An 11,336-nucleotide genomic window follows, 5' to 3' on the forward strand; every position below is an offset into this window, starting at 1 on the left:
GCTTTGGCCTGAGGATAAAAACCCCCAGTGGGTGGCTTTTCCAGCAAATAACAGGATAGGTTTCTAGAAAAATAATCACGAAATTCACAAATGCCGAAACGTGATTCGTTTACATGAAATGTTAAAACAATTGAAATTTTTTGTGATTGTGATGTATCAATCCATTTCTTGTCAGGTAAATTTGAAGAAAAGGAGGACAGAGTACCTAAACTGGAGCAACTGAACTCACTGGGCTTCATGTGTAATTTAAACATGGTTCTCAACAAGAAAGATCTGATCAAAATGGAGCTTTTGCTGCTCGAGACCTTTGGCTGGAATCTGTGCATGCCCACGCCGGCCCACTTCATTGACTACTACCTCAATGCCTCGGTGCAAGAGGGAGATCTGTACAATGGCTGGCCCCTGTCCTCCCTTTCTAAAACCAAGGCTTTTATGGACAAATACACTCACTACTTCCTGGAGGTCTCGCTACAAGGTGAATGGTAACAGATTGCTCTGGATTGGTCTTTCTCACCTTAAAAGTTAAAAAACTGACTAAACCCTTTTGGTCGTTTTTATTTTCATTTTTTTAGACCACACTTTCCTTAGTTTCCGACCATCCCAAGTTGCTGCTGCATGTGTAGCAGCGTCGCGCATCTGCCTCCAGATTTCCCCAAGTTGGACTACTGCATTGCATCTACTGACTGGCTACAACTGGGACCACCTGACCCAGTGCATTGAACTAATGCTTCTGTAAGACACACTAATACATTCAAGCTCTACCAGATTGCAATCTTTAGTTATTTATTTAGTTCGTTTTGTTTAGCTTTTTATTATCAATTGTCCAATTATTTTCTTTTGACCATCAAAGCACATTTCCTTCAATGTATCAATCATTAGTAGTCCTTACACAATTAGGAATTTTGGGCTGATGACTGATAAGCGAAAAAAAAAAAAAAATCACAAGCTGATCACAAGATGGAGCAATTTGTCTATTTAAATAACTTCTTCATTTACTGTATGTACTTGTGTACAGTATACTGAGTATATTCAAAAATATTTTCAAGTCATGTAGTCAGTTCAAACCAACATCACAACATGACAGAAATAACGTGTGCTACCTTCATATCATTCACACGCACGCACACTCACACACTTAAACTTTAGAGCAAGATTGGACAGCACGCCAGTCCGACCATTAGTGCTAACACTAGCTTGCTAGGTTATATAACTTTTTGTTGACCGCTTGCAAGCCATTTCGTATTAAAAGTAAGTGAACATACCTCAAGCAATCCTGAAAAGAACGTCCTCTCCCGAGTACCGGTGTTAACCCCCCCCCCCATTTTGTTCCTATAATAATCACTGGGATCCACTCTTTGTTGTCACTATCGTAACACATGTATACGGTCGCATTTGAGTTGGCAGGATAAAGCCCAATGATGATTAAAAATGGGATTCCATGGTTGAAGTAATTTAATTATAGCAAGTTAGCACCTTTTATTTCTGTGATTTTGTAATGTTTCTCCATATACTTTCTGCCATCTAACAGATGAACATTCATTTGTGGTGTCTGCCACCATGCCTGACTGGCATGAATAGATGAACAAAGATACATTATGTATTGTTTTTGGAGAAATTAACTATACAATTATGTACAGTAAATGAAGAGGTCATCTAAAAAGGCACATTGCTCCATCTTGTGATCGGATCTGTGATATATATATATATATATATATATATATAATATATATATATATATATATATATATTATATATATATATTTTTTTTTTTTAACGTGCAGATCGGGCCCAAAAATCATGATCGTGTAAAGACTACTGCGCTTCGCATGAACAATGAGTGCATGGCGCACGCTTACCGCATCTGTGCTACTGGCAGAAAAAGAGAGAGGCTATAGGTCAGGAAGTTATGCTCCATCAAACTATTACACAATGTCTAGGAACAATTGTTGGACCACAAACCACCTCTCACAATTTGTTGGGGTGAAAAGAAAAAAATCTGTCATACCAGACTGCAATTTGTGATTGTGAAACTTTCTATCAATCAATCATTGATTATTTTACCCTGCATGGGGTAATGATCCATGATCGGGGAATCATAACTCAGATGGACCACCTGATAGCCATAAGGTGCCAGTACCACTGGCAAGAAAAGACTGCTTCTTCTGTTTGAGGGAAATCAGCGGATTCCGAGATTGCCACAAAGACAGGCACCGACCACCATAAGCCCACAGCTCCGGTCGGTCGGTCACCTCACCAATGGAGATGCGGAAGATGGTCAATTCTGGCCTCAATGTTCGTCGCCAATTTTAGTTCATTTTGCAAACAGAAAACGTCTGTATAGTTAAAGTCTTGAAAATATTTTCGAAAATGTTTTTTCCAATGTTGTTGATTCATTTGCTCTTATTTCCTAAAATAACGTTAATTCACCTCAGTATCATATACATTTGACATCACGTGACCACTGTTTGTTTCTTCTTCTGTGCGACAATGTAAGCAGACAGCCTGTTGGAGGTAAATGTTGCTAGTTTAGCTTGAAATGGAACAAAATGGTTTGATGCTCCTCATACCGGTCGTACCTTTCTTTTTCACAGTGCTCATGACAATGACGTCAAAGAGGCCAACAAAACAAAGTGCAGCACTCCACACCGAGCGTCATCTCTGCAATCTCAGGGCCAAACCCCTCACCTCTCTCCTGTGTCAGCCATTCAGAGGCCGCCCTCGTCGTCGTCCACCTCCACTACACCACCGCTGCTCTTTCAGCCGGACCGCTTCCCTAACCTTTCCCAACATTCCCCCTCCCTGTCTCAGTTGCAAACGATCGCCGATTCTCCGGCTCTGGGCCCTGTGGTGAACGGGTCTCAGGACATTTTTCAGAACCACCGGGTGGGGCTCCTAAGTGGGACTTGCCTGACTACTGGGGGTGGCTTCTCTTCCTATTCAAGTCTGACCTCTAGGCTCCAGGCGGGGGCTCGTGCGCTACCACTCCAGGGCCCCATATCCGTTCAGATGGCCCTCGCCGGAGAAGCGCACCACTGCCTGAGCATGGCCTATACCGGGGGTTACCTGGGGGCCCATCACACCTTCGCAGCCGGCTGCTTCGACAGGTGACGCCAGGCGACGGAGAGAGAACGGTACCAGGAGCACACCGCTGTGGTACCGTCTGTGCTCCCTTTTGCAGAGCTCTCTTCTCTCTCCGTCGACACGGCAACTCCTTCAGTATGTCCCGCCCTCCATCCCCTCTCACAGAGACATCTCAAACGCAAGCAAAGGTCCAAAGACAAGAGAGACCCAGTGGAAGTCATCACTCTGACATGAACGCATGTCATCGATGTGAATGAGATGAAAGCAGTGCTAAGTTTTTTTTAAAAATGCACAAAACACCAAGCTGTGAAAGGATATTCTGCTGTTTTGATGATATATTTTTTAAAAGACTAAGTCTACCAAAATGACCACATTTTTGTGTGGGGAAAAAAAACATGTAGATGGAGCCATCATTGGAGAGCTCTATCCGTTTTCGTTCTATGCCATGTCAAGGAAATGCGTATGCTGCGAATGTCCGCAAACATTGATTCAACACGTGTAGGCTGATTCGAGCCTGTGGAGGCCCCCTCTGGGAATTCCTCATGGCATTAGTCCTCTAGGGATGGAAGAATTTCTTGTTTCATGCACAGCAGGTGAGGTTGACGGCTTAAAAAAAAAAAAAGAAGCCTGCACTGGCCCGCTTTAGTCCTTTCATCCCCTCACCGCCTTCAAGAATCTCTCCTCTCCACTTCCAAAGTCAAGCTTGGCAGCCACACACAAAGTTGAAATATTGGTGTCAAAGAGTTGATGTTATGGACCAGCATGGGGGAAGCAGACGTCATAGTTGTGTACTGTACATAGAAAAAAGCTGCTGCTGCCTTCGAATGAACTTCCGGTTCTGTATCTGTGTTGATGTTTACATGAACCACTTAATTATCAGGGACTTGAACAACATTACTTGAAAATGACATTGGATCATGCCATAGCTTTGATTTATATCCTCTCTTTTTAAGATTATTATTATTATTTTTTTTATATAAACACTGACCTAGAAAAACACCATTGATAACGTTTTCCACACAGGCTCAGGTTTTACAGGCTAAAACTAGCCTATATACTGGGCCATAATGCTTTAAGTCGGGGTTGGGGAACCTACCAAGCATGTGTTTTTAAAAATGAAACTGAAGAGGGACTGTTTTAAAAAATCCCCAAAACATTTAGATGACAAATTCCTATAATCCTAAACAGCTGCTGAATCATTCCATCATAACTTCATACATTTATTGTGGCCGTTACAGCATCAACGGAGGGCCACAAAGTTTACCGTATTCCCTCTGTCGAATGTGCTTAGAGGAAGGAGCTTGCATTGAGTTTGCCGTGCAAACATCTGCATCTAGTCCTTGTGTAATTGGGTTCCTCGTTTCTAAAGCTCCTAATTTTCCACTTCCTGTTCATTTAAACATATCCAGATTCTCCGTGCCAGTCGAAGAGATGCCCTGGCGAGACCTCAAATGGTTGCTTACCTCTAACCAATGTTATATTTTCACCGAGCCGTTGTGGATATAGGTAACTTGACCTTTCAACTAGCTTTTTCCTTCGCTGTTATCTGTCATTTCTATCCAGTTTTCATTCCCTTTTGATCTGAGCTTTTTTGGGCTCTCATCAGTAGATTTCAACTTAGTCATTCCACATGACTTCTCACAAAGGTGCAATATATTTTTTCCCCCCTGTCAGAACTAAACGCAGCCATTAACTGTTTTTGGTGGTGAGCCCCGACGCTCCCCCGCTTTTCTAAGTTATTTTATTTTATTTTTTACAATTGTGTGACTTGATATACTGTTACATTTCCTCTAGAGGGCACAAACACACTGACTATGTTGCATATTGCAGCCACCACATTTGAGTGATGGATGTTACTGGAAGCATTTGTTTTTAGAGTAGAATGTTATTTTACATTTTATGATCCTCCTGTGTTTGGTGCTGACTCACGCTGAACTACACTGACTCCCCACAAACGTCTATTTTTGTTTTTTTTAATGCACCAATTAATACTTTTACTTTGTCACACTGAATTGTAAAATGGTGTATTTTTTATCATTGTGTGCCATGGAGAAATAAACGTTAACTGAGGTTGGGTTGTATTTTATCCATCCATTTTCTTTGCCGCGTATCCTCATAATGGTCGTGGGGAGTGCTGGAGCCTATCCCAGCTGTCAGCGGGAAGGAGGCGGGGTACACCGTGAACTGGTTGCCAGCCAATCGCAGGGCACATAGAGACAAAAAGCCACACTCACAATCACACTTAGGTGCAATTTAGAGTGTCCAATCAATGTTGCATGTTTTTTGGGATGTGGGAGGAAACCGGAGTCCCCGGAGAAAACCCATGCAGGTACGGGGAGAACATGCAAACTCCACGCAGGCGGGGCCGGGATCGAACCCAGGTCCTGAGAACTGTGAGGCCAACACTTTACCAGCTGTTCCACCGTGCTTGTTTTATTTATTTATTTATAAAAAAAGTCACCCAACTTTTGGAAATGAAGTTTCTTCTTGGGTGCTGATTAGACTACTAGTTTGGTACATACCATGAAAGCAGAAATGTTTGTGTTTGACACATTGGTCGGCTGGTACTACTTTCCCGAGTAAGCATTTGTCGAATTTTGCTCTTTTGAAGTTTGTGGTACAGAATTTGCTGTAAGTACTTCATTGACAAAAGTGACACCCCCCCCCCCCCCGCCCCGGCCCGGCCCAAACACCCTTTTCTGACCGTTGTCCCCACCCCTGCCTCCCAGGTTTTTATAATAATGCATGAGCGGGTGAGGAAATCAGCTGATTAATTTGCCTAAGCAAATGAACTGCATGTAGACAAGCGATGAATATGAGTGGCTTGTAAGATTTTCATGTATTTGAGTAAAGCAGTTAGGACCAACCCAATGTTTTGCCTGAAGGTAACGGGACACAAAATGGTGGGGTATAAATTTGGAGCAGTCAGCTTGTGGTCTGCACAGCAAGCGGATAGAAGATAGGCTTCATCATGTCTTTTAATGGCAAATTTGTTCTGCAGAGTCAGGAGAACTACCAGGAGTTCCTGCAAGCTATTGGTAATAAATGCTCACCGCACAAAAGAACTAAGAACGTAAAAATGATTGCTTTGCATTTTTTTGCGTGTGTGTGTGTGTGTGTGTGTCTGCTGTAGGAGTGTCACATGTGGAGGTGGACAATCAAGACATGGTGACTGACATCTATCAGGGCGCTTACTACAGGATTGCCAAATTTATGGGTCCTGATGTGTTGACCAACACTTTCATGGCTGGCAGGGAGGCGGAATTGGAGGATCTGGACGGCACAACATTCACGGTAAGACGTTTCACGATCTAGGAACGTGGCAAACACAGTTCGAACTTGTTTTCTTTCACTGTTAGACTACTGTCAATTTGGACGGAGGTAAAATCAAGATCCAGTTCCCTAAATATGTTTACACTGCCGAGGTATCCGGCGACAAACTCGTCGAGGTGAGCATGCGCACATTTTACACTCATGGATTAGTCTGTCAAAAGTCGACTTGATTTTCTGTTCTTTATTCCAGATGAATTCCATTCCGGGTGGGATTACCAACAGAATGGTTAGCAAGAGACTAGTAGAGTAGTCAGAAAAAAAAAAACCTCTTGCAAACTGCATTTAAACAAAATAAACAAGCATCGAACATGTTTCTGTGTTTTGTATTCATCTGCATGTTTGTCTGTCTTCACAGTATACTGTAGTACATAAAATTAAGGCGTGCAATCCAATACGTATTAAAATTCGGAATATTTTTTGTGACAATGGCCGTTTACTCCCAAGACAACTAATTTACTCAGCAAGTGCCTGTTTCTGGATGAAGGTGTGGAATATTTGACATTTTATGGTGCTTCAAAAATGGCTTCTAACTCTGGAATGACTTATTTTGTGTTCCTCTCATCAGATTACCAATATGTGCATAATATTGTACTTTGTTGCTGTAAATCGAGACGCTCAGCTGCGGCTGCGGTTCACGATACGTCATTGGGTTCACCACAGAGCGACAGCGTCTCTTAGTGGTCTTACCTCGGTAATGCAGTTCACTTCGAGGATTGATGTCGACTATTTTGAAAGATTAGTGCTAGCACAGTGCACAATCTAATGATACCCAGTGCAAGAGCTTCGTCAAAACGTTCTCCCTTTACAAAAACAATATTGATCAATTTATATTGACACTTATATCAATTTATCAATCCAGTATGTTTATTATTGTTCTAGTTTGATGTGAGCGCAGCACGGTGAAGTTCTGACGTTGGAGGTTGCAATCAATCCTGTCTGGAGTTTGCATGTTGTCCTCCAAACATTTCCCATTCAGTAAAAAGAAATAAGTAGGCCTAATGACTACTACTCAAGTACTACTGGTGATTAACGTACATCCATTTTCTGAGCCGCTTATCTTCACAAGGGCTGCGGGAGCACTGGAAGCTATTCCAGCTCAACCCTGAAGGGCTTACCACCCAATCGCAGGCCACTCAGAATTCCACCTTTGAGAAATTTAGTCTCCAATGAATGGATGTTTTGGGGATGTGGGACGAATCCGGAGTGCCCAGAGAGAACCCATGCAGGCACGGGAAGAACGTGCAAACTCCACACAGGCGGGGCTGGGATTTTAACCCCGCTCCTCACAACTGTGAGGCCATTACTCCAACCAGTTGTTACACTGTGCTGCTAGCAATAACATCTTTATTAAAAAAAAAAAAAAAAAAAATTCAGAGCATGAACATGAAAAAAGGAATGTGCAATTTCACACACTGCCCAACGATCACTTTAACTCATCAATTAACCAACCAAATTAATCAACAACAATACATTATATTTTTATATATATATACATAAAAAAAAAGAAGCAGAAGAATAAGAAATCTGCGTCTGTGTGTGTCCTGTTTGGCTGTTAGGTCAAGCAGAACGGAGGATCTGTATCCCTTTTATGCTAGAACAGTTGAACTGTGTCATGGTGGAGTTTTGAAGCTCCCGCCGCGGTTTCGTAGTATTGTAATTGATATTTATTGGGAATCTATCTATAGAATTTATCAATAAATCAGAACAAGCTTTCCAGAGAGGGGTGAGAAAAGACAGCAAAAGACAAAACATTTGTAAACGAGATGAGAAAAATAAATCCTTATACTGTATATCTAGATTGATATCTTAGATATGAGTGTTGTATGAGGCATTTGTGAATCGGATATCTGATATTTGTGACAATGCTGTGTGGCTACCACTATAGACACAAGTTTTATTCCATTTTAACAGAGATAAGTTGAAAGTGATAAATTGAAGATTCAATACACTTAAGTGCAGAAAGAACACAGCGATGTCACCAGAATGCAAAGCAGTTTTGAAAACACAAAATTTGCTTCGGAAGCTGCAAAACTACATGCACATGATTTGGATGATTTTCATATATTTGTGTTGGGTACATAGGATCAAGTCAATGATTTGACTGAAGGTAACAGAACACAAGATGATGGGGTGTAAAAAGGTAGCAGCAAACTTGTGGACTGCACGGTAGTTAGCAGCTAGCCGTTAATGTGTCTTTGAATGGCAAATATGACCCCCCCCCCACAAAAAAAGAAAGCTCCTCTTGAATCAAATTTCCCTTAGTTAGACACAAAATGCAACCATATTTGCACCGAGTAAAACTTTTTTTTTTTGTATCAGTGTTAATATTATTGTACAGGGAATTGTTTAATCTAAGGATTCAATATTCATTATACGGTTATAAAAATATCGTCAAACTCAAGTCAAAACTGAAGTAAAAGTAAAACTACTCACCATTTGTGTATAGCTGACAGATGCAGCGTATTGGGAATATTCACAACAGTTGTGTCCAATTATAATGCCAAAGCAAAAAGACCACTCAAATCGTAAATGTTTCAGTGTGACTAAATTAAAGTAGCAGCATCTTTCAATGATATGAGTGAATATAAAAATATACGATTAGTTTCTGAAAAATGCTCTACTCAAAATGTTTTTCCTTTGAAGTACCATATTTGGATTTCGGGGTCCCACATTTTTTTGTTTCGTCTTCCAAGAAAAAGAAAATAAATATCTGTGTATAATCTGCTCATGTAAAACAAAAGGTATTCGATTCTATCTGGTGCCTCCTTGGAAAATAACCCAGTCAAAATTTGTGATATTTTTAATGAATGCAACACAAATGCTGGTAAGTGAGGCCTCACAGGCTTCTGTCAATTACCCTGAACTGTAAAACCACACCTCAAGTCAACAAACATTTTGCGCGGTTACAGTTTTTGTCTGTAAAGCAGACACCTCGTGGTCTTCCGTGTGCAGTCGCTCTCCTTTTCAAGCGTGTTCGGTCTTGCAGCCTCAGATCTTCTTGCTCACCCTTTTGAAAGTCACGCCCTTCTCTCCCGGAGTGATGCAATTCTACAACATGAGCATGGTGAGCGGACATGATTAGCATTGACATGAAATTTGATCGGCGGCATGGTGGAGCAGCTGGAAAGCGTTGGCTTCACAGTTCTGAGGACCCGGGTTCAATCCCAGCCCTCCGTGTGTGGAGTTTGTATGTTCTCCCCGTGCCTGTGTGGGTTTTCCCTGGGCACTCAGGTTTCCCAAAACATGCGACATTAATTGGACACTCTAAATTGCTCCTAGGTGTGATTGTGAGTGCGGCTGTTTGTCTCTATGTGCGCTGCGATTGGCTGGCATCCAGTTCAGGGTGTACCCCGCCTCCTGTTCGTTGACAGCTGGGATAGGCTCCAGCTCTTTCTGTGACCCTTGTGAGGATAAGCAGCTAAGAAGATGGCTGGATGAATGGATGAATGGATGGATGGATGGATGGATGATACTCACCATGACCAACTTATTGTTCACCATCTCAGCTGTGAAGAGGTACTGTGGAAATTGTACTGAAATCTTCCCACCTTCCATACTCACGGGGGCCTGAAAGAACCAATCGGGCTGTTTCTACACAAAGAACTTTCAACTGGACTGTAATCCAAACACCAAAGGAAAGATAATTGAACCCCTCTCCCTACCGGCCCCCCAAAAAGGAACTATACTCACCTTGAATTTGGAGCCTTTCATTGTGACCAGCTCACATTCCTTACCAATGGTGAACTTATTTGACCAAGTCCAGTTGGGGGTGCTTTGAGTCCAGGTGAATGCATTTCCGTCCTGAAGCACTTCTGTCTGCACTTTGCTGTCAGTCTTGGCACTAAGAAGTCCTTTGGCAGAGAAATCCAAATACAGATGTTTGGCAACGGTTAGGTGCGCTACAGCAGATATTTGTGGATTGCTATAGAAAAAGAAATCCAATACCGATTGCTTCGAGGAACTTTTCGTAGTTTTCTTGACTCTCCAACTCATATTTCCCAGTGAAAGACATGACGGTGGAAGAAAAGAGAAGGCGTACGGAGGGATTGCAAAAGACAAATCAAAACAGGAGTGGCCTTCCGCGGATAAGCTCTGTTCTCGTTGAAACACTGCCAACAAAACCGGCCCACGCATACTTGAGTATATCAGTCACAAAACCAGGAGCCAAATAAACAACGCCACCAAGGAAAGCTCCGTTCTTTACCAATATGTTTAGCACTACAATTTTTACATTTACATTGAACGCAAAGGAAGGGAACATATATAATATCAGTCAGATAATTTTCATCAAACAAAGCTTCACTCGCCCAGTGCTAACATACAATGCAAAACATCATAGACAAGCTAAACAAGATAGCATGGATCAATGAACTATGCTATCAACTGATCACTGCTATCAAACATTCCCACTACCTCCTCATCCAATATCTTCCCCACGATAGGATGCGGGAGCATGCAAATGGAGGAGAACTGACCTAGGAAGTTGCAAGCGGAGAAATAAGATGAGCCACATTGTTTTAGTGCGCGTCGCTAACTGTAAAGCTAGCTGTCGGCCAGTCACACGTCGCATTCCGTACATACGAAATGTGACACTTTCACATGGGAATGGGATTCCTGCTCAGCTGGTCATATTGGATTGAACGTGTTATTTCTTAAAAAAATAATTAAAAAAAAGGCCTTGGCCTCAAAACAAAGCTCAAAATGAGTTTGACCTGTCTTAAATTTGAATTTTATAGCACCGTTGTGCGCCCTCTCCTGATCTAGTGTTCTAGTTCACTGGAAATGAACTGACCAATCAACATGCTTTTCTGCTCTAAAAATAGCTCAGCAGTGATCAGATATTGTAATTTCCTAGGAATGTTGCCGAAGTGATCAATGAAAATGTCTTTGTTGTTAAATCATTGCTTATAATTACTCTGTGA

At 41.9% G+C, this 11,336-nt stretch overlaps 3 protein-coding genes across 8 annotated transcripts in view; 2 read left to right on the plus strand and 1 right to left on the minus strand.

Annotated features, from left to right (window-relative positions):
- ccnjl (cyclin J-like) overlaps positions 1–5,167 on the plus strand; it is a 30,840-nt gene extending 25,673 nt beyond the window's left edge. For both annotated transcript variants that reach the window (XM_061834403.1, XM_061834404.1), the window contains exons 4-6: positions 176–475; positions 573–732; positions 2,592–5,167. In XM_061834403.1, coding sequence (XP_061690387.1) covers positions 176–475; positions 573–732; positions 2,592–3,108 — 977 coding nt within the window. In that variant the 3' untranslated portion in view covers positions 3,109–5,167. The remainder of the gene's footprint in view (positions 1–175; positions 476–572; positions 733–2,591) is intronic.
- Positions 5,168–5,347: 180 nt separating this feature from the next.
- LOC133508408 (gastrotropin-like) lies at positions 5,348–6,744 on the plus strand. Of its 5 annotated transcripts, none has more exons than XM_061834407.1 (5): positions 5,348–5,410; positions 6,083–6,119; positions 6,215–6,375; positions 6,441–6,530; positions 6,605–6,744. In XM_061834407.1, the coding sequence occupies exons 1-5, from the start codon at positions 5,351–5,353 to the stop codon at positions 6,662–6,664; spliced, it is 408 nt and encodes a 135-aa protein (XP_061690391.1). In that variant the 5' UTR covers positions 5,348–5,350; the 3' UTR covers positions 6,665–6,744. The 5 variants fall into 5 exon arrangements, with proteins under 5 accessions (XP_061690391.1, XP_061690392.1, XP_061690394.1 ...); XM_061834408.1 differs by having other exon boundaries at positions 5,386–5,474; XM_061834406.1 differs by lacking the exon at positions 5,348–5,410 and adding an exon at positions 5,840–5,984.
- Positions 6,745–8,685: 1,941 nt separating this feature from the next.
- Positions 8,686–11,018, minus strand: LOC133508409 (gastrotropin-like). Its single transcript, XM_061834411.1, has 5 exons — positions 10,890–11,018; positions 10,360–10,523; positions 10,105–10,265; positions 9,892–9,981; positions 8,686–9,462 (listed from the first exon to the last, which is right to left on the minus strand). The coding sequence occupies exons 2-5, from the start codon at positions 10,424–10,426 to the stop codon at positions 9,403–9,405; spliced, it is 378 nt and encodes a 125-aa protein (XP_061690395.1). The 5' UTR covers positions 10,427–10,523; positions 10,890–11,018; the 3' UTR covers positions 8,686–9,402.
- Between the last annotated feature and the right edge of the window lie 318 nt (positions 11,019–11,336).

Source organism: Syngnathoides biaculeatus, chromosome 11, assembly GCF_019802595.1.
Source record: "Syngnathoides biaculeatus isolate LvHL_M chromosome 11, ASM1980259v1, whole genome shotgun sequence".
NCBI lineage: Eukaryota > Metazoa > Chordata > Actinopteri > Syngnathiformes > Syngnathidae > Syngnathoides > Syngnathoides biaculeatus.